This window comes from Lonchura striata, chromosome 4 (assembly GCF_050655825.1).
Source record: "Lonchura striata isolate lonStrDom1 chromosome 4, ASM5065582v1, whole genome shotgun sequence".
Taxonomy (NCBI): domain Eukaryota; kingdom Metazoa; phylum Chordata; class Aves; order Passeriformes; family Estrildidae; genus Lonchura; species Lonchura striata.
This window is the reverse complement of record NC_140706.1, coordinates 15,451,270-15,474,361: the sequence shown is the minus strand read 5'-3', so window position 1 is coordinate 15,474,361 and position 23,092 is coordinate 15,451,270. Positions and strand designations below refer to the sequence as shown.

The 23,092-nt window shown below is 37.7% G+C and overlaps 1 protein-coding gene across 2 annotated transcripts in view; it reads left to right on the top strand.

Moving 5' to 3' along the window:
- Positions 1-698: 698 nt before the first annotated feature.
- Positions 699-23,092, top strand: part of TAPT1 (transmembrane anterior posterior transformation 1) — a 49,605-nt gene continuing 27,211 nt past the window's right edge. Inside the window, exons 1-4 of one of the 2 annotated variants that reach the window (XM_021554431.3) lie at positions 699-984; positions 5,434-5,564; positions 9,648-9,766; positions 14,685-14,708. In XM_021554431.3, the coding sequence (XP_021410106.2) occupies positions 714-984; positions 5,434-5,564; positions 9,648-9,766; positions 14,685-14,708 (545 nt within the window). In that variant the 5' untranslated portion in view covers positions 699-713. The remainder of the gene's footprint in view (positions 985-5,433; positions 5,565-9,647; positions 9,767-14,684; positions 14,709-23,092) is intronic. The other variant, XM_021554432.3, reaches the window with a different exon arrangement.

Below are 23,092 nucleotides of genomic sequence, written 5' to 3'. Positions count from 1 at the left end.
GCCGCGCGGTTTCTGGGCCTGTTTTCCGGGCTGACGGGCGCGGCTGACGGGCGGCCCCAGCGCTGCGGGCGCGGCGCGCTCCGGGCGGGGCGGGCCGGGCCGGGCCGGGCCGGGCCGGGCGGGGCGGGGCGGGCCGGGCCGGGCCGGGCGGGGCGGGCCGGGCCGGGCGGGCCGGGCGGGGCGGGCCGGGCCGGGCGGGCCGGGCGGGGCGGGCGGGGCCGGGCGGCTCCCGCCGGGGCAGCGCAGGGCGGTGACCTCCAGCGCCCGGCCCGGCCACCTCGTGCGCTCCACTTCACCGAAACCCTGTTGGCTTTCAAGTTAATGATTCACTCGCTTTCCATTTTTGAACAAGGTCTTTATTTGCGTGGTTCAAGGTTTAATCACCTTGTTAGCAACCGCTTGGAGCTGCTGTCCCACGGCCCGTGAAACCGTGACCGTCACACGCGTTTTGCGAAAAGCGGAGGAGGCCCCGCTGGTCGTGTCCCCCTACGCGAGCCCCGTACTGATTCTGTGTCCCTACGCCAAGCCGGCGCCACCCCTCGCAGGACCCTCGGAGCCAGGGCGGCCCCGGGGCGGGGCAGGGGCCGCGCGGGGAGCGGGCCCGGCCCCTGAGGGGTTAACGGCGGCAAGATGGCGGCGCGCCGGCCCGCCCCTCTCCGCCCCCCGCGCGCGGGGCAGCGGCGCGCGGCCGGGCCCGCGGCTGTCGCGCGGTGATGAGTCAGCGGCAGGCGCGCGGCGCGGGGGCGGCGGGCGCGCAGCGGGCGGCGAACATGGCCGGCGTTGCCGACGCCGCCGCCGCGCCGGGCAGCGGCGGGGAAGGGCGGCAGGACGGCGGCCGCGGGGAGCCGAAAACTCTCTGGGGGAGCAGCGAGCCGCGGCCGCCGCCCGCCGCCGGCCCGGGGCATCCGTCCCCGCAGCAGCGAACGGAGACGTTGGGCTTCTACGAGAGCGACCGGGGCAGGAGGAAGAAGAGGAGCCTCTCAGGTGAGGGAAGGCGGCGGGGCGAGCGGGCGGGTCCTGGCGGCCGCGGGGGCACGGGACGGGGTGGCCCCCACGGGGGACCGGAGTGGCCCCCACGGGGGACCGGAGTGGCCGTGGCGGCGCTGCCCGGGGCGGGGGCTCTGGGCTGCGCCGCCGCCGGTGCGAACTTGGGCGAGCGACTTGAGAAAGTGCGCCGGGACCGGCCGGGCCCCGGGAACGCCGGGCGGCCCGCGGGGAGCTCTCCTCAGCCGCCGCCTGTGGCTCGGTCCGTGAGGCGGCCCCGTCGGGGCGGCCGGCTGTGTCCCGGCTCTCCGCACGGGCTGTGGGGAAGGGGAGCGCGGGCGGACGGGTCCCGAGCCCTGTCACGCAGTTTGTCAGCTGCTGCCGCTGCTCGGGGCTTTGCAGGCAGCGCGGGCATCGTCCGTGGAGGTGCGCCGTGCCCTGAAGCGGGGCGCCGGCTGTCGCCGCTTCCAGCGGGCGCGGAGTGTGGCTGGGGCCGAGAGTTCCCCGAGCCCCGCGGGCCGGGAGGCTGCGGGTTCGATCAACTTTCTTGCTGAAGTGCTAGAAATGTTTCATCGTCTTACCAGTTCTTGTTACGCGCTCACAGCTGCGACTCCAGTGGTCTTTGCCTCTGCTGCTGGCAGTGACGATGCCGTTAGAACTTTGAAGTTGTATGCAGATTATTAAAAGTTGTTTAAAGTGAAATATACCCGCTGGGGATTTATAAGGAAAAATAAGGGGAAATGTCATGGCCTTTCCTATCGGTATGCAGCTATATTTACATTTAGACTTCAACTGGTTATTTCAGGTATCTACCAAGTAATTTTTTTAAATACCCCTGCAGTTTTTGTAAAAACTGTCAGTCACCGTGTCAGGATTAATTTAATGTTGGTAAGGTTATAAATAACTATATTACCACTGTATTCTTAATTGATTACCTTGCTGAAAATCTGGAAAGTGCATGAGGTGTTAAACTTTCAAGGCTTTCTCAGTCTTGGTTTGAATGTAATAACACAGGTCTTATAAAAAAAAGAAAATAAAATAATGGGAATTAGGATTTAACTTTAGTAATGTGTTGTCAATAACTGAATGCTTTCCTTCGAGTTTGATGCGTGCAGTGTCTCTTTCTGACGTGTTATATCATCAGACATGCAGCATCATTGACTGCAGTTCGGTGGTGTTGATGAACACTACGGAATGTAAATGTGATGTAATTTTTATAGTTATAAAGTAATTAGCTTGATTGTAGTAGTATGAATTGCGTTGAGGTGAAAAAAAAAAAAGAATGATTGAGATACAAACTGATGTGCCTGAAAAACAACTGAACAAATAACTTTATAAAAAGGAGATTGTTACTGGAGGTGGTGGAGAATACTTAACTATGTTCATGCAATTGATTTGAAATTTTAAAATAGTTAAAAATCTTCAGTGCTCTTTGATGCTTCGTGGCAAGAAAACAAAAATAGCCCTCTTGATTGAGCAACTAAAAGTTCTAACTCATCTAAGGGTATAGCAATATGTTAAATAATAGAAGTAGGGGTTTCTTCACTTTGATGAAGCAGGACTAGTACTGTAAAGAGAAGTTGATTAGAGGAGAAGGAAATACTTTTTAAAAGATATATTTTCTTGATTGATTAATTGGTATGCTTATGAAAGAAGTGTGTATTTAGGATTGACAGGAGTGAAGTGAGTGCCTGGAATTGCTGTATTTAGGATTAAATTTATTATTATAGAATGGAAGCTTATTGAAGTGCAGTGCATTTCACATTTCCACAACTTTTCCACTCCTTTCTGGTTAATGGTTATCCTTTGTGCAGCTATGCATTGAAGTATAACTTAGCTAAATCATTATCTTCTTACCTTGAAGGAATTTGTGTCTTTTGTGTTTTTTGAAGATGCTTATCCTTTTCTGTCCTGAGGTGTGCAGGTAAATGAGCATACTGTATGCATTAATAGTATGAATCTGTCTGAACAGATTAAACTTGGGCCACAATCTAAGACTTTCTGACTGAAAAAGAGGGGAATTTGAAGTGGGAGGTAGAGTTTACTTTTAAAAGAAAATGTTGCTTGATGCTTTGATAGCAGAATTTAGCTATTTTTCAGATGATTTATTACTTTGTTCTGCCTTGGTGTCTCATGCTGTTCTTTTGGTTACTGTGTTTTTCCTACAGGGTCAGCCACTAATCTGCTTCACAGCTGGCACAGAGCTGAGGCTGGTGCTGGGTGGCAATAAGTTCTCAGAAGGGAGGTGGCTGAGTGACTGTGCTCCAGTGCATCCCCTGGCACTGGAGAGGTGATTTTACAGTCACACTCCTGAGCTTGGTACTGATCAGCCTCAGTCATGAGGATTGATTATCCCTCAATTTCTAGGGCATGAAAGTCTAAGGTGTTGAAAACTTAAAATAATTTGGTTTTCAGCAATAGGCCTCTAAAATACTTTGTGTGAGGTAAGGAGGGGTGGGAATAAATAGCTCATTAGCTAAAATCTTAGAATATCTGAAGTTGGCAGTGAAGTTGAAGTACCATGAGTTACCCCATGGTACTTGTCCCTATGTATATACTTACCCTGCAGGAAACTTCAGTTGTTTGAGATTGCTGTATCTTTAAGTTAGAGAAGGTTGGTTATTTGACGTGGAAGAAAATACACCTGGGCAGTTAACAGAGTAATTACATAGTGTGCTTATACGTATCTGGTTTTACTTTCAAGTTTTTAAACATTGAAGAATTGGTGTAACCAAAAAATTTACAAGTGATAGTGTTACAAAGGAAGACTCCAGAAAACATGTTTACAAGAGGTCTGAGCAATGACTTCACAGAATGAACTTTGATTGAAACTTTATATGTAAATATTAGTTTATTATTACCCATTAAGCAACATGTTTTTTGTTTTAAAATAAATGCCTTTAAGGCATTGGGGGGTTTTGGCCTGCTTATTAGAAGTGCATCAGTAATACACAGATCATCAAAATCACTGTCCAGTGACAAGCTCATACACAGGAAAATGGGTCAGTTCTCATTGTTTAAAGACAAACATTATTTATTAACAATACATAATTAATAAGTAATGAGTTTTATAGCTGTGATCAGTATCAGCAACATGATAAATCACAATATCAGACATACAGAGAACATTAATGTACCACCACAAACTACAGGTGCCTGTAATACCCCCCCAAGGTAACGAGGGCTGTAAGCACACCCTCTTTTGCTTCTTTTATATTTCTGCTTAAGCTGATTCCTTCTTTGCTTCAAAAGTCTTTGTAATCTTCTGGCTACTGTGAAAGTCTTCATCTTCAATGTGATGAATATTAAGAAGGCATTGCCTCAGGCAGTTTTAGGTGAATTCTTCATGCAAAGTGTCAATACTTGCATTTTGCTCTTAACAGCTAAGTTCTATTACTTAAAATGTGTATACAGCCTCTTACTGCCCTGAAAAATGTACAGCATTCTACCCTGCAAGGTTACTTCTCCCTCCTCTAGTCCCTAAGACTTTGGCTAAAATTTGAATTTACTATTTGTGAATGTGTGCTTGTATCAGAGTAAGTGTCTGTAGTTCTTAATCTGTTTGTCTAAAGAAGTGATTTTCATCTTCTGGGTGTTGTGTGAACATTGAGAGTTGTGTTTTTAAATGCCAATAGCCAGAGATATTAATCTTCATTGTAGTTTTCTGTCACTTCTGACGTGTTACAAGGATGTGGTAATGTCAGACCTCATCTGTGAGTGTTGAAGCATAAAAGTTCAACATTATTTTGTGGACAGCCTGAATTTCATAATTATAATTTCATATGTTATACATTTTGTAAGAATCTTCTGTGCAAATTCTTATTTAGAAGCCATATGAGCTGCTTAAACACATGCCAGTCAGCCTTCAGGTTATTTACATACGGCCATTAAAGCATAGAAGATTTGTAGGTGCTTGATGGCTTTTTGGTTGTGAAAGACCTGGTCACCAAAGGTTCACTGTTTGTAATGTTTGTGCACTGAATCGCTTGGGGTTGTGTGTCTGCAAACGTTTTGCTGTTGCAGAAAGCTATTCTTTAAAATAAAGAACAAGTTGCCAATGCTGCTGAGAGAGAAAATAGCTTTTAAGAAGTCAAAAATAGAGTTTAGTAAATTTAGGAGGTCTATAATGCATTAAGGATTAGATTCACTCAGTATGTTGCATTTTGTGTAGCAGCTTTGAGTAATGTTTTGTAGAAGTGGGACGTCTGATTGCCTGGGAAAAGTAGCTTGTTTGTTGGAGGCAGCAGGGGAATGAATGGGAGAGCACCGCACTTGCATCTCTTGTAACTCCTTCCTTGCAAAGTTATTTAACCATCAGCAGAAACCTTCTGGGTTAAAGGCCATGCAAATGAAACATGTAGCAAGTAATAAGTAACAAAAGTATAGCAGCTTCTCACCCTCTGGAGGTCGTGCCTGAAGTGACTTCTGCTTATGTGTGTTTCTGAATAGATCTTTCCTTGCTGAGATTCATCAGTGCTGAGCTAACAAGAGGTTATTTCCTTGAACACAATGAAGCAAAATACACGGAGCGGCGAGAGAGAGTGTACACGTGCATGCGGATACCAAAAGAACTGGAAAAGGTGAAGTATGCTTTAACTTTTGATTCAATTGGGAGATGAAATCTGTTGAATTAAGTTGTTTAAAGAACTATTTATTTTAAAAACACTTTTGCTACAAAAATAAGATGTAAACCTCTGTAGTGATTAGTTTTCAATATTACTAACTTAAACATTTTTGGGTTTTTTGCCTGTTTGCTTGTTGCTGCTGGCAACTCATGTTACTGGCAGAGACAAACAAGTCCAGATGATGACAAATTAATTCAAATATAAAGATGTCACTGATCCCTAAAGGAATAATCAAGGAAAATAGAACTTTTTACAACAAAATGTAATTTTACATTAAAATTTTTTTCTCAAAGGCTTTTTCCAATGTAAAGTTCTCTGAATATGGGAAGGTTTCCATCTTATAAAAATATATTGACAGATGCATTTTTCTAAGGTTTTTAACTTAATTTTCATAGTATTTTATTTTGCTTCTTGCCACTGTTTACCACATCTCCCCTCTCTGTCCCAGTGTTATGGCCCTTCCTGAGGGATTCTTGCCACCTCCTTTATATCAGCTTAGATATTCTTCCGGCCCTGCAGTGAGCCAAGGTTTTGTTCTGGCTTAATCATGTTGATTTGGGAGCAACAGCAGCAGCAGTATGCTCAGGATTGATGAGTAAGGCAACATCAGTAATAGGGTTTGGCTAGGCTGCATTGCAATGATAACATTAAAATTAATACTGCTGAAATTCCCAAAATCTCTAGGGATGAAGTTACATAGGGCTAAATAATTTTAATTTAGACTGAAATAAGAAGCTTGTTTTGCTCTTCTCCCACTTCAGTCTCCTGCTTTATGCAAACTGCCAGTTTTGCATGAGCTATGATGCTTGTTGGACCATTCCAGGAGTTAAATCCACTCGTAATGCAGCAGTGAATGTTATACTTCCTTTGCTCTGTTTTCTCTGTGCTGCAATAGCGAGCTGATTTGCTCAGCCATTATTCTTGAGAATCCAGAGTCTACACAAGGACTGAAGGAGAACTTTATAACTAAAGATGAAAGAGCAGTAGCGGAGGGAGGAAAGGTGGGCAGGATTTCCTTGGTCAGTAGTGCTCATGTTCCCCCTTCAGTATCATTAAATTCATCCTTCAGTCATGATGAGCTTTACAAAATTAAATTCCCAGTCAGTTACTGCAGAAAATCTCAGAATGAATGAGATTGGGATGGACCCATGGAGTAGTCCATGCCTTTGCCTAAAGCTACAACAGGTTGTTCAGGATTGAAGGCTTTGAACATCTCCAGGAATGGTGTCTTCACATTGTCAGTACTTACCCATTACAGTTTATGATAGAATATTCCACTTATGGTAGAGACTCAGTTCAATGATACAGCATTTCTACATCATCTCCATTTTTAATTATGTAGATTATTACATGCCGTCTCCAAGGCACAGAAATTATTCTGAAGAATTGTCACTATGGCTTTTCAATAAAACTTTCGGTGTGTAAAAACATGTAATATCCAGCAGTCTTTTTATAAATAAGATTAATGGTGTAAGTGGTGCAACTGATGGGTTTTGCATGGTAAATCAAACTTCAGTCTGTGCTTTGAATATGAAATATTATGAAACTGAAGAGATTTTAAAAATGATATATTTTTACAATGAGATTACAAAATGTCTCTTTAGTTCTTTGCATTGGTGTACTCCATGTTAGTATACATACTAACTATTTAAAACTGAGCACCTAGAAATCAACTAAATAGTGTACAGATCATCACATATTGCAGAAACTGCTTGCCAACATTACACAAAAGTCCGCTTACTTGAAATAAAGCATATGAGACACTAGTAAAGGAAGATAAGAATTTTCTTAATGACTTGTTTTGTTTACTGTCTAATAGTATAATTACAGAACAAGAATGAAAACTAAAATCAGACAGAGTGAGAATAAATTGGAATAAATTTATCAAAGCCTAATCTTGGGTGATATTACTTAATAGGCACTTATTTAACATCCATAGTTTTAGACAGGAGTGTAATGTTCAAAGAGTAGTATTTTAGTTGTTGTTCTGAGTACCCTTTTTTATTTAGAGAAGCTAGATAATTTACCATGTAGGTGCTACTTCTACTCAGGCATTTTGTCTAGTTTTAGTGGGAGCTTTTTGTTGTAGTAAGTTCCTTACACTAATTAAGGTGGTTTGGTAGTCTCTATTCCTGCCATTTTAGGGGAACAGTTTTCAGTTGATCTCAAAATTAAACTTTGTGCTCCTGTGTTAAATTATAGTTATGATGATGGAAAAGCTCTGTAGGCATTTCTGTTAGTTCCTTAATATCTGGAATAGAGCAGCAAAAATAATGTTTACAGAAAGGAGTAGAAAGTTCAACACCAATTATATTTCATTGAGTGCATGTAGCAAAAACATTGGGAAAATGAAGACATTAAACAATAATTACAAATACTAATGCAAGCTTATAGAAAGTGAAAATATGTCATTGCACTCAGGTAGAGAAGAAGTCTGTCTAAATCTAAAAGAAAATGTAGTGTTGTTTTTGAGATTATAAAGATACCCTCAAAGAACACCAGCAAAATGACAGGCTATCTTCCTGTTTTCTTTGGGTTAAGGAGTTTAAAAATACTAAGTGTTCAGTTCTGGTCATCTTCAGTGCTTGAATATCCAACATGTAGTTTAAAAGTTATTTTAAAAGAACTAGATAGCCTAATGGCGTATTAAAGCACTGCATAAATTTATCCACAGTTCATGTAACTACTGCTCCTGATAACTTTGAAAAATAACTCAAAATACTGGCATTTTAGAAAATGGCACTAGAGGTGAATGAGTAACTATCAGGAAAGAGACCTTAACATCATGGTAGTATTGAAGTATTCTACCACTGTAGAATTGGTTTAAATAATATTATAAAGGAAAATAAAAACTCGGGGATGATTGCATTGCTATTGTGCCTAAGTCAGTTGACTTATGTGGCTTGTAGAGAGTTTGAGTGCAGTCTGTAGGATTGCTTTTGGGAGTTATAGGAATGTATGAGGTGTAAGACTGCTCCCTGGACATGGGGCTGGCCATTGCACAAGTTAATGAAGACAGTACTTTGAAAAGCAAAGGGACTGTGAGAGATAAAAGTAATTTGATTGTACTTTGGTTTACACCCTCACCCCAGTATCTTCCTTTCCCATCAGTAGTACATACAACTTTCACATATAAATGTGTATCTGACATGGATATCTAGGTCTGCTTAGATGTTGCTAGTTTTAATTGTCTAGCCAGTTAAGCTGGCTTCTATGGTATTATCCTTGCAGGAAAAAATACTAGTTTATGGTCTGACGAAGCATAAAAGCATATTTTTAGACTTACATTTAATAGAACACAGAATCATTTAAAGAGCAAATAAAGAAGGAATGTCATGTGGGGAGAGTCTGGTATGTAGGAGCTTTGGAATTGTAGAATTTATGTCTAGTTTAATTATCATAGAGTTGCTTGGCTTGTAACCACAATGAATGGCTTTAATGTTTGTGTAAATTAAGGATGAGACATTTAAACTGAGAGCAACTGGAAGTTTACCTCTTCGTATGTTACATTCTTTGTGTGAAAAAGGTGATTATTCTTTGAAGGAGATCTACCACAGCTGTAATTAGCTGTGCAATAGAACATTTACAAGGTCATAGAAAACTTTCTGGGGGGAGGAAATAATGTTGAAAAAGGAGGTAGGAAGAAAATGGTTGTGCACATTTATGAACAGCGCTATGGGTTTTCCCCTGAAGGTTAAAATATGAACTTTGGTAACCTTACAGGAGAGTCCCCATTGGAAAATGAGCTACACTTATATTCAGCTGCAGTTTATATATTAAATAAAGACTAAGTTCAGTGAGCTGTGAAAGTCTACAAAAGCCTTCACTGCTTGGACCTTGTGGTGCAGAATTTTTGCTGAATAGTCTTCAAAATGCATAGCATGTTAATTTTTTTACAGTTCAACTGATTGAACAAGTGAGAATATTGTGCTTACTTGGTTAATTAGTCTTATGCAAATGTATATTTCATAACATATTTATAATTTTTTGTGAATTTTATAAACTACTAACACACTTCTGTTTATTTTTGTAATTCAGTTGATGTTTTTTGGAATCTTTTTGTGCCTGGATGCTTTTCTGTATGTGTTCACCCTGCTTCCTCTGAGAGTTTTTCTGGCAATGTTCCGGTTCATCACTTTGCCTTGCTATGGCTTACGGTAAGTTGATTCAAGAGAAAGGTGTCGCTACCCTTAAAAAATATTTCACTGTTTATGTGTCTGCTTCATTTTATGGCCTTTCAGTGCTGTTTGAACTACTAATGACTTCTTCCACTGTAAAATAGAAGTCTCAGTCTAAACTAGTCACAGTAAAGGGGTGTGTGTGACCTTTAAGCTTTACCAGCAGTCTAACTGTCATCATTGCTTCCTTCAGACACAACAGTTTGATAACAGCACCACTTAGGCACATTCAGGTTAGTAAATGAGAGAGATGTAACTTTGCCTTACAGTTTTGTTCTTTTATCTAACATCTATGTGAACTTTTTTTTTAAGTTTCTTGGAGTTGGCTCATGTCTTTTGATAGGTTTTGATCTCAAAATAGAAGTTGTTTTTTAATAGAAGCTTTCCTTATTTTCATGGAAAACTTTGCTGAAAAGACCCCTGAATAAAATGTGTTTTCTTTCCTCTGATGAATCCTAGGGAGTGAAACGTGGAGAGGAAAACCAATCAGAATATTAAGAAATTTTAGACTTTAATGCCTTGATTTTTTGTTCATATCAAAACTAAGAAGTTTCTAATACATAAAAATTTTAGGTTTTCTGGCATAGGCATCAAAAACTGGATAGAATTAATCTCCTTCATAAAACCTGATACTTAATGGTAAAGTTGGTTGTGTAAGCCTTAAGTGTAGCCTAAAATAAAAGGAGAACTTGTATTGATGTAATATTTTTTCTTGAATAAAGACTTCAGGATCTTTATTCTGAATTTTCCAAAACTTGAAGTTGATTTATGGTTACTGATTTTAATTTTTTAATCAAATTGTTTGTATTTGCATTATCAATATTGTCTTTTATATGCATAGTTTAGAAATGTATGTTCTGATTACAGCAAATGCAAAAAAATAATATTGTAATATATAGCCTGCAGTTGAAATGTTTGTATTTGGTAATGTTAAACATAGGCACTAGATGGCAGTCTCTAATGTTTTATTGTGCTGACCTGAACCTCAGTCTTAGTAGGTCAAGAAAGTTTTCTTAGCAGTGTAAAAATTACAGTTACTTGGTTTTACCATGATAACAAGGCAAATTATGTGCCTATTTGTAGATATCTATATAGATGCTATTACTAAATTCATGTAAATGTAATGGAGTTCAATATATCATTTGAATCTTACTTTTTTTGTTTAAAATGTTCTTACTCATTTATAAACTCAGCTTTGCTTTTGGCAAAGAGATTTTCTGCTCTTCTGAAATTACTATTAAAGATTTCAAAGACCAGTTGCTGATTTAGATTGTTGTTCAATATGCTGACAGGTGACATTTGAAGCACCAAATGCACTCATGCACACATGTATGTACTGTGTTAAAGTGTTATCAAGTAAGATGATGTGAAACTGAGATTACCTTGAGTGAAAAAGTCTTTGTTTTTGTAACAACTTCTGAAGCAATTTCTTCACAATTTCTTCCAATATATTTGGAATTTAGTTTGCTACTTGTTCAGAGGCTTTATCTAATTCATTCATGTTCTAAAGTTTGTGGCTTTTTACTGAAAGTTTTGCAACTCATGTTTATAGTATGTAATGGAACTTCTTCAGATGTAATAATTCTTATTTCCAAGTATTCAGAGCCTGCACTTCGAATTTTTGGGGGTTTTCTTGGTTTTTGTAGTTATGCTGATTTTATTTGTTATAGCAAAAAATATTTGTGATTATCTTCCAGCTCAGGAAATACATTTTTATGTATTTGTAACAAAAGACAGTTTAATAGGTAAAACACATTTGCAATTACAAAAGGTACTTACAAAGCAGGTGGCTGTTTATCTTCTGGCTTGTTCTTCCTTGCAAATATCAAATAAATATTGACTAGCTGTTACTTGAACCTGCCACATCATATTCCATTCTGTGTAGTAAATAAAAGTGCTCCTCCCTTCATCTTAAGTTTTCTCTCAATATCTCAGTGGAGTAATTGAGCAGTGAGTGTTCTGTTTCCCTTCCAGTTTATTCTTCATTTTATTTATTTCCTCATAATTCTATCTTCTCTTTTCAGTGTAGAGAAAGATTATATTACCCATTATTTTTTTTTAACAATAAAACACCATTCTATATAAATGGGCTAATTCCTGTCTATGGTATATTATGCAAAGTGATTAAATATAGGGGAAGTGGCTTATAGCCTCTTCCACAAGTTGTAATAATTAATTTTACAGAGTTCTGGAAGGAAACAAAGGGCAATATATCTTAAAGAAAATAATTTCTTTTTTCTGCCTAGACAGTGTAAGCACTTCAGTTTGACTTCTGTCATCCTTCCTTATCACTTGATATTTCCTTTGAGCAAATTTAGTTCTGTGTTTTTGTCAGAGCTATATTGGTCCTGACAAAGCAATCTTTTTAAAAACTTCATGAACTTCAGTCAGAAGAATCCAAGATTCTATCATTGAGTGAATTAAACTGCTTTGTTTAATTACTGAGATCAAACTGGCAAAGGCTGAATCATCTCATGGTGATAGTTTTGGCAGATCCAACTTCGTTAGTCTATGCTCTATAAGTGGCAGGGTGCTTTTAAAAAAATTAACAAGCACTTTGCAAAATTAGATTACATAGATTACATCTTTTGAAATTATAAAAAATGAGCTCTACTGTATTTTCTTTTGAGACGAGAAAAGAACTTTCCTAACTTACTCTCTTTGAATCTTGTAGACTATTCTCGCTTTATTAAAACATTCTTTGACAGCGTAAAAGGTTCATTGTTCCAGCAAGGTATGTGCCAGGGTAGACAGAGGAGTGGACCTGGTGGAGTTCTGTTTGAATTAGAGTCCTTGCTGACAGGCTCCTAACACTAACTCTGCCCAAAGTTGAAAGGTACAGTTTCATTTTATAATTCAGACAATTTTTTTTATCAATACCTCAGACTCAGAGGTTCTGGGTAGATTAATATCACTGCCTATTTTGAAGCTCTTTCATAGAGCTAACTTACTATTTTTCTTGAAAATATGTTGCATGCCAATAAAAGGCAATGTGGGAATGTGGGAAAGCTCTTCTGTATTATTTGGAAAGCTCCCTGATATGAAAGCTAAAATTACAAATTAGTGAAACTCTGATAAGACTCCCAATTTAATTATGTTTGAAGGCATTTTCCAACATCTCCACAAAGCAAGAAAGGATTTGTGTAGAAAAGTGAGGGGTTTTTTTCCAAATTCTAGTTTTCTTAAGAAAATACAGTAGCAGATTATATATTTTCTTTCATGTAAACATAGATTGACAAAACCTTTACAAGAGACTTCCCACACACCTCATCTGCAGGGGTTCCCCACCCCTTACTGCCAGGAGTGGGTCCAGGGATGAGGAAATCACCTGGATGGTGGAATCTCAACAAGATCCTGCTTTGTGTGAGCAGCACCCACCCACCCACCCCTCACATGCCCCAGCTCCTCCAGTGCCTCAGACCGGAGCTGAATCCCACCAGGAACTAGAGCATGGCGCCAGTGCCACCATGGTTGTGGGTCCAATCCCCACGCAGGCCATTTACTTAAGAGTTGGACTTAATGATCCTTGTGGGTCCCTTCCAACTCAGAACATCCTGTGAATTCTTCCACGTGGAAGTAGATACAGATAGATGATAAATACCTGTTCTGTATTTTTCTTTTACTCTGCTCTCTGAAATAAGTGAATTTAGGTCCTGTCAGCAATAACATGAATAACTTCAACTATAATGTATGTACATCTTAAAATTCCCATTGGCCTCCTGTGAATTCACAGATTCATGTATTTCAGTAGGAAATAAATAGTGCTATTCCAGGAAAGAAGCTGTAGAAATAAAGCATATCTGGAAGAATAAAAAAATCAAATATGGTGTCATTCTTCTTGTGGACATTATTTATTTGTTCATATTATCCGGCTATTAAATAAATTCAAACTTCTGTTACACACTTACTCCCAAGTTGTTGTTTTTTTTTTTTCCCCTCTGGGGAATTCAGCTATGAAATCCATAACTTTCTTTTGTCACCTGAAGTTCTTAGGAAGTTGTGCATCTGCCCACCAAAATGTGTAGCTTTCTACCAACCAAAAAAGGAAGATATATTTATTTTTTTCTTTGTATGCTCTCAGATCAAGTAGTCCTTTCTCCTTTCCATAACAGTGCATAGTGTAGCAACATTACAACCTTTTCTTTCTTTCTTTCTTGTAAATCAGACCAAAGGGAAGAGCACTTTCACTTCCTTTATAGGATGGAATGTGGTGTCACAGGGATTCCTCCTTGGTGAGTAAATCCTGATTTTCTTTTTCCTTCTGTGCTCTCAGCCAAATTCACACACCTACAGGTAATCAGTAAAAAGGCTTGTTACAAATGAGTGGTATAGCTAAATTAACCAACATACCTCAAAGGAGAAACCAACACTTAGTTTTAATAACAAACACATTTAATTGATTCGGTGCTATATGTGGTAGGTGTATTTTCTTATGTAACTTCACATCATTGTGGAAATAAGTTATCTTAGATTTAAAGCATTTTTCACACAGAGTGCCTATAGAGACCAATTTGGCCAACTTTAAAAAAAGGTGTCTTGGAAAAACTATAGCCCCTGCTGTACTTCAGTTTATAGTGCCTTAAGCTTTTTGAGGTGTCTTCTATGTACTGCTTCGCTCAGCTTCATAGTTATATTTTTTTGTGTACTTAAAGCAGGTTTTTTTGTAATGCTTAACCTCAATCTTAGGGAGTTCAGAAAGTTCCTTGCTAGGTGTCTTAGTATTAGACTTACAGATAATTCTATGCATAATAAAATACAGCACTCTAGCATATGTTAACTATCTTCAGTTATATTTCATTCTGTTATTTAAAAAATAAAAGTTTAATGAAAGCTTATTGTAGTTGTCACTTATTTGAAAACTCGTTTTGTTTTGTTTTGTTTTTTTTTTTTGAGACAGCTCTCATCGGGGCCTAACAGCAAGGTTGGTTTTGTTTCATTCTTAGCATGGTCTCGTGCTGTATTGTGTGCATGTAGAGGCTTTTGTTCGAGAAATGCAATGCCACCTAATCTTGGCAAGCTTGGCTCTCAGTTTCTTAGAATTCCACATTTGGGACATATTTTTCTTATCAGTCTGTATAATCACAATTTTACATCAGTGAAGTCCTGCATAATGTATGGTGTACCACTTCTTAAAATCTCAAACTGAAAATTAGATTACCTCAAAATAGCTTCTTTTCCTGAAGCTAAACTTGAGCATTGTTGTAGGAAAATATTTCCAATAGATCACACAGTCCATTAAAAAAAATTTTAGTGTGTACTTATGTGGGCAAGTATATCCTTCAGACAGCCTCGCTTGGATTTTATTTTCCCTTATATCTTTACTTATGCGAACAGGAAAATATACCCTTATGTGTTAATGTAATATTTTTTGTTAGTGCTTCATGTAAAATTAGAAATTTATGACACCACAGTTCTTTTGTGAAGGATATATTGAAGAATTGAGAGTTAGGTAAAAACTACACATAAAGACACCATTGTTCAGTTTCCGTGCAAGTATCTTTGATGTAAAATGGAGAAAGAAGAGACACCTAAGCAAAACTTTAACTAGACCACCATATCAATAACTGAAATATATTATTATAAACCTAAATGGTTATCTTTTTGAAAATGTTAGCATTGATAATGCATAATAGCATAATACAGTTAGAGGTTTGCTGTAAATACGTGATTTAACTGGTAACATGTTAAAAGACTTCTTCAGTGCATTATTAGCTGAACAATAAACCCAAATAAAAAGGATTTTTTAAGTGTCAGTGTTTATAGAAATATTACTCTTACAAAAGCTTTGAAATATATATATGTGTATGTAATTAAGATGAAAAAATCTATCTAAAACATTTTCACAGTGACTGTGTATTCATATCTTTATATTACTGTGTATATTACATCAGTATTGGAAATTTTGTATGTGTTGACTTCATAGGAGTAATTGTTTAGAGTAGTCTGAATTATTTGGATGAGACTAAATAGTCTAAACTAAAGGAACCAATTAAAATGCAGTGAATTGTATCAACAAATGAAAAAAATCTTGAATTCTTGTTGATTAAAAAAAAAACTAACACAGCAATCAAAGCCCAAACAACTCTAAAATATGATTGGAAAACCATATGTAATCAAACTAGTGAAGAATTGAAGAGCACCAGGAAGCCTGTAAGAAAAAAATAAAGAAATCATATGATATCATGTGACAGTCTGTGTAGTTAAGTTTAAAATAATATATTCAGAGTGCATATGGGTTGGATGCCAAAGTAATTAAGTACACAGCCAAGTGTACTTGTCTGCAGATTACACAATGTAGTGAAAGCATTGTTCATTTTGTAGTGTCAGTTGCTGAAAAGCATACCAGAAACAGCCAAAGTGAGATGTTTTTTATATATCAAGAATAAATTTCTCTTTGTTCAGGGTGCACTTCATGTTGCAAATGGTTAACTGCTTCAATAAGTCTTATGGAAATACCTGACACACCGATATTGGTTTTCTTGGAAATCACTTGCTTAAGCAATCTTGTCCATTAGCTACTTTAATTTTGAATATATTAAAGACAAATATTGGTAAACTGTGATTTATTTTTAATAACACTCTGCGTGATGCTGAGTAACTTCAGTTGTACAGCTGTTGGAATAAAAATTACTTTGGTGGGGTAGATTCCAATGCTTTTAAAGCTTTGAGTTTCTTTGGTTCTTTAATTTATTAAAGAGAAAGTACTGTGAAATGCATCGTGCTGTTCAGTAGCAAACATTAAGGATCAGTAGTGTGACCACCTGTGTAGTCATAGCCCCGTGGATGATGGAACCTAATGCTTTTCAGCCAGTAGATGGAGACAGAAGTCTAACTACTGTGTGAAATGTGTATCGTGACAGTTTGACTATGATGTTAAATAGAAATACCTTGAAAATCACAGAATACTAGTTCAGCTAGTTCCTTAAGCTTTCACTTGACTTTGCTTAAGATGAGCACTGGTTTTCAAATTAGATTTTTCTTCATTGGGTAGGTGTTTTATGTAGATTGTGATAAAAGTTTTACTTGATTTTGTAATAGAAAGAATTTTTTACAAGTGCCACTAGTCATCTTGGAAAAAAAAAATTGTTGTTTTTCCTAAAACGTATCCAAATTTGTGGGTAGCCAGTATATTTGGTAACACTCTATTTAAATTTATTTTATAGAATATCAGTGTAATTATTCTATTTGTGAGGCAATTTGCTTGGTTTTAGCTTTCTGAAGGGAGGGGACATACACAGGTCCAATGGTTTTCTAAACAGAGGAAAGACTTGGATTTACACTTTCTAAATTTGTCTCGTGGTTGACAAACCGTAAATTGGAAATTTTGAGCATGAGTATTAACCCTTAATTTTTATTGTGTTGTAAAAAGTTGGGTTTTTTCCTGTAACACTGATTTGCTCAGTTCCTGGTTGATGTTAGTCAGTGCATTGTGGAAATTTTGCCATAGTTTGACTTTCAGGTGCTTTAAATACTGCAGGATAAGCATTGAGCATGGCATGCTTCTGCTTTTTTAACAACTGACTAGGCTGAAGCACAAGCATGCTGAGGTGGAATAGGGAGGTATAGTAGTATGTCTTGCACTTCACTTTATGTTAAAATAAATAATAAGCTTGTATATCCCCTTAAGTATGGATTTCTGTGTTTATGTTATTTTGGGAAGTAAGGCTTTGTTTCAGTGGGGATTTTCTGTCAATTAGTAGTTGTAATGATAAATATCCCAAAGGCTGAGGAGTTTGAACATCTTGTTAAGTACATGCTGTAGAATGGTGAAGTCTCTGTGTGGGTTTTTTTTTTTCTGTATTGTTGTAATTTGCTGGTTACCATTACAGTTTGAGAGAGTTTATCTCTAAAGGAATGCTTGGATTTTCACCAAATTCATGCAGATTGAAGGATCATTTCATGTTTAAACATTTTGGTGTATTCAGTGGTAGTAACAGTAAAGCAATATTTTGATAGTAAAGATTTTACTTAGTGGATGATAGAAAGAATGGATAAGTCTTACTCTTTAGTATTAAGGTACTTGGCTGTTTGAAGAAGTTTTAAAATTTGATTTCTTGATAGTCTAGCCTATAAAGCTAATGTGGGAACTTGAGACTTAACATAATGAAACCACTTGTACAGTTCTGTAAAGAGCATCTTAGAGAGCATGACTTAAAGCAAAAATATTTGAAGTAGTAATGGAATAGTCATAGCATCATTAAATTGTTTCGGTTGGAAGGGACCTTAAAGATCACCAGTTCCAGCCCCATGCCTTAGGCAGAGACACGTTCCACTAAACCAGGTTGCTCAAATAATGGCAGAAAATAATTAGGTGAAAAGATATAAATCATGTATCATGATAAGGTGCATTTGAAGGACAGTCCAGATGCTCTGGATCCTTTTTATTTACTAGTTTGAGGTGTGAAAATTGCAAGGTAAATTATATTCAGCTAAATTTTGAAACCATGTAACATTATTTCTGGAATCTGGTAAGATATTAGGGGAACTACATCTGAGACAAAGGCTCTCATGATACTGTCTTTGGAGAGCAGAGTTCAATAAAGCGAGGCAAGTGTTAATATTTAACTCAGTTGTGTAGCATCACTATGCCTGGGATAGCTTTGAAGGAAAAAACTAACTGTTTTCTACAGAAAAGTTCTACTGCCCACTGCTTTGCTACCTTGCTGCCAGAATGATTGAAGTTGTATCATTGTAGGACTCTTTAATTATTGTTCTCATTTTGTCATTCATGAGAAAAAAAGACCCACATGTAATTTTCCTGTGAAATCTTCCTGTCTGTATTCTGTCATATTTCATGCACAGCTGTAAAAATGTGAAGTTTTGGAAGTGAGCTAAGCTGTTTCAGCGTCTCATATTCCATTCAATGGTTTCTAAAGTTGTACATTATCACATCAGCTCAGTAATATCTAATTCTTAAAACTTGGGTCCCTATTTTCAAGTGAGGTATTGAAATTACTAGTACTATTCTATGTTTTTCTTATTTGTTTTTTAGCTTTTTTTAGTTGTCATAGCTTGGCCAATGTGAGCTTTTAATTTTGTTTCTTTGAGATTCTGTGGTACTCGTAATGTTCATGACTACAGCAGTATGAGTTTGGATATGATATTAATCACGAGGGCTGATTAGTCAGCACTTAAGATGTTCTGAAAGTACTTTTCAGTGTTGGCACCGAGTGGTTACTGGAGACAATAAGTAAAAACACATCTTGAGAAAAATGAATGCAGAATGCTGGGATGCTATGACAGGCATGAAATCGCATCAGCCTGTGTGTGTTTATATGTATTAAACAGCTTAATGCAAAGGATAGGAATGATTTGTGACAAATACAGATTGAACTGTGTGCCTCATTGTGTACTAAAACTGCAGTGGTCAGATCTCACTGAACTCTGATTACATCATTTCATTACTGCAGGCTTTGCAGTTCTGTGTATTCACCAAAAGGTGACAAAATCATGAGACTATCCATTTACTTGATTTCCTTTTCTTTGTAGGAAATAATTGTCCCTTTTCTATATTATATGCAGAACCACACCTCAAAATCCTTTTTAAAATGTTATTAACCAGAGCAGAATATGATTCTGCTACAATAAAAATGCTTCTATGGATTTATGGAGGAGACATGTTTAATCTCTCAATTGGAAACATGGAAGCATTAGTGGTACACTGTAGATTACTTGTTTAGTCAATATGAAAGGGTCTTTTCTAGTGTACAATGAAAAAACGCTGGAATCTATTTTAAATGTAGGATCTTCTTACTTTCTAGAAAGCAGTGTTTTGTAGTTAATTTTGCTGTAATCCCTTGTACTGAGTAGAGGGTTGAGATGCTGGCAGCACTTCTATCATCAAACTGAGGAAATTGAAACTGTGAAGATATTGTTGTGACTAAGATGTTGTGGTTTAGTCCCAACTGGCAACTAAGTACCATGCAGCCACTCACTCCTTTTCATCTTCCACCCGTGGGGAAGGGAATTGGAAAGTTATGGTAAAGCTCATGGGTTGAGATAAGAACAATTTAATAATTGAAACAAAATATGCTAATAATAATACTAAATATGATAATAGTAACGAGAAGGAGAGAATCTAACAGAATCCTAAGAGAAACAAGTGACAGAGCTGTCCACCAGCCAATGCCTGGTACCCAACCAGTCCTTGAACAATGATAGACCCCATTCTGGGTTACTCTCCCAGTTTATATACCAGGTGTGATGCTCTGTGGTGTGGAATATCCCTTTGACCAGTTTGGGACATGCTGTCCTCGCTACACTCAATGCCAGCCTTCTATGCAGCTCCTCACTAGGTGACACTGAAAAATCCTTTGCTCAGGGTACTTTTTAGCAACAACCAAAACTGTGTTTGGTTGATTCAGTGTGTTATTAGCATTCTTACACTAAATCCAAAAAAAACAGCTACTAAATATAAAAGGCACTCTGTCCCAGCCCAAACCAGGACACTTGTTCTGAAGTTGTCAGAGCATTTCTGTTTTTTCTGCTTCTTGTGTGAATGAGAAGCACAAAAAGTTATGCAGAACTTTTAATAGAACATTGATAGATTGTATTTTTAATTAAAATTACAGAAAAATATTGTTTATTGCATTTTTTCCATAGATATACAGACTGCTGAGAAACTAAACTAAGTCAACTGAGATGTAGGACAAGAGGACTTCAGGTTGTGCCAGGGGAGGTTTAGATTGGATATTAGGAAAAATTACTTCACCAAAATGATTGTAAAGCAATGGAACAGGCTGCTGCTCAGGGGAGTGGTGGAATCACCATCCCAGGAGATACTTAAAAGATGCGTAGAGTATGGTTTAATGATGGACTTGGCAGTGATAAGTTAACAGGTGGACTCAATTATCTGAAAGGTCTTTTCCAACCTAAATGATTCTGAAATTCTCTAAAAACATTATTTGAATGGGATCTGTTCTACAAAAGTTTAATTCCTGTAAAGCACAGCAATCAAGAATAGTTGATCTGACTCTTTAGGGTAGCTTTTAAATTGAATTTCAGTGATAATGAAGTTTCTTCTGTACACAGCACATTTTCAAATTCTTTTATAAGATGCAAGTTTGTATACAGCTTCATACAAAGTTAGTCTCCTGAGACAGTTTTCAGAGTTGAGACCACCTTTAGAAGAGCAGCTGTGCTCCTGGTTTTATGTAGTCTCTTCTCAGAATTTGTAATGCCCTGTTATGGTTTATGTATGTATTTATATTGGCTTCTCCTGAGCTGATTTTGCTTGAGTGTAGTCAGATGAACACAAGCAGAAGAGTGATAGAGTTATCATGACAGAACATCTGCAGCTTGTGACTGGTGGTTGAGCATCTTTGATGCTACTTGTAAGCCAGAAAACCTTTGACGTGATATTCTCAGTCTGTAATGACTCGTGCCCATCAAAGCATTTTCCTTTGACAATCTTTCTGGACTGCTTCAAAAGCTTCATAGACAGATTCTACTCATTAGTGCATTTCAGTAAGAGACCATTCTAGTGTTAAAAGTGGTACCTTAAACTTTTAAGAGAATGTGAATGAGATTTTAAAGTGGGTGTCTCTTGTTCATCAGGTTTTCTCTACCAGGTACTCACTATTTCTTTAATGATGAGGTAGTTGTTGGCTGGAAGAATGAAAATGCTGCTATTCTGAGTAGTAAATTCTGATTCTCTTTTACATGTGCTAAGGCCTGGTTTTACTGTTCTGGCATAATAGTACCTTTATGACTGTATCCCAACTGAATTTCAGAGTTTAAGTGTTGGCTGGGAAACTTGTACAGAAATGACTGAATACACTTCCAAAGTGGAAGTAGATTGGAGAAAAAGGAATATGCTGTTACTCAGCATATGAACAGTAATCGTAATCTTGGGCTTGTTCAAGTCTTGTAAATATTTCAATATATACTATTATATTTTAATAGCTGTAATAATTTAAGTCAGATGTAATTAAATAAGGCAGTAAATTTTCAAAGTGTGATTTTACAGGTTGGGATGGGTGCATTTTTTGTGTGTCATGCAAAAACAGTCATAGGCTTTTTAAGCAGTGGGCAAAAGGTACACATTCGGTTTTCTTTAAGTTTTTCAATTGGTATTTGCAGTTAAAAGTCAGTTTGTGGGCTGAAAAAAGGAAGAAAATTCACTGAGGCATTTTGTCAAGGACTTAGGCTGAAATAAGATACGGTGTGAAGATTGTTTGTTACTGGAGGACTTCTGAAAGCAAGAAAATGTCTCTTAGGGAGAGAAAGCCCATTTCTGGTATGCTGGACCAGGTTGAATTCTTTTATTTAGAATGTAATTGTTTTTAATAGAGCTTATGCAGTAAAAACTATATAATTAAAGGACTAGTTGCTCTCTGTTCAAAGTGTAATACTGTAAATCTGAGAGTTCTGGAAACTTTCTTGCTCATAACTTCCAGCAAGAGCACAACCTAGTAGCCCTTTGTGGAGTGTCATTTTGTGGTTCCAGGAGTGATATAAAGTGTGAATGTTGTTTTCAGGACGATTTTCTTTTGAATGAAAGAAAACAAAGAAACCCAAATGATAACACACCAGGTGTGATTTAAATAGAATGAGTGAGGTAGCAGGGATTTTAGATTTCTCTGCAGGGTCTGTAGAACTACTCCAGAGATCATAAGTAACTGTTTGGGTGTTTTTTTACAAATGGGCTACATTTTTACAAGATAACTCTTAATTTTTTTTCTAAATATGTTACCAGTTCATGGGAACATTGCCTAATCACTAGATGAGCTACTGATTTAAGAATACAGAAGCTGAAAATTCATTACTTGAATTCTGCTAATCGCTTGCAACTCATTGAAACATTAATGTAAAAGCATTTAAATGTATTTAAAAAATTAAATTTATTTAATAGAAATTATTTCCTCCTTTTTTATATTTAATTCTCAACCTTTTGATGTAATTTAAAGGCTTTTTAACTGCTTTGCATCTTATTAATACTAAACTAAATAAATGGGTAGGTGAATATGGCCTTGCAATTTCACTACGCTTATGTATACTGTTGTGGCAATTGAGATAAAGCTATTTTTTTCCTGTAGTTTTACTAGGAAGAAATTGTGTAATGATTCCTTTAGTCTCCTGGGTTACTCATGGAAAACTTCTGCATTTGGTTTACAATCAACCTCCAGCTCTGATGTCAAATTGTTTGCATTTACTGCTGCAGAGCTTAGACCTAAATGAAGATACAGAATTTACAACCTGTTCCTCAGCATCTGGTTCATTATACTGAAATTGAAGATGACTGCTTCGTATCTTTTTGATCATGGTGAATACAATTTCTGTACCTGAGGAAGTCAAAATCATAGA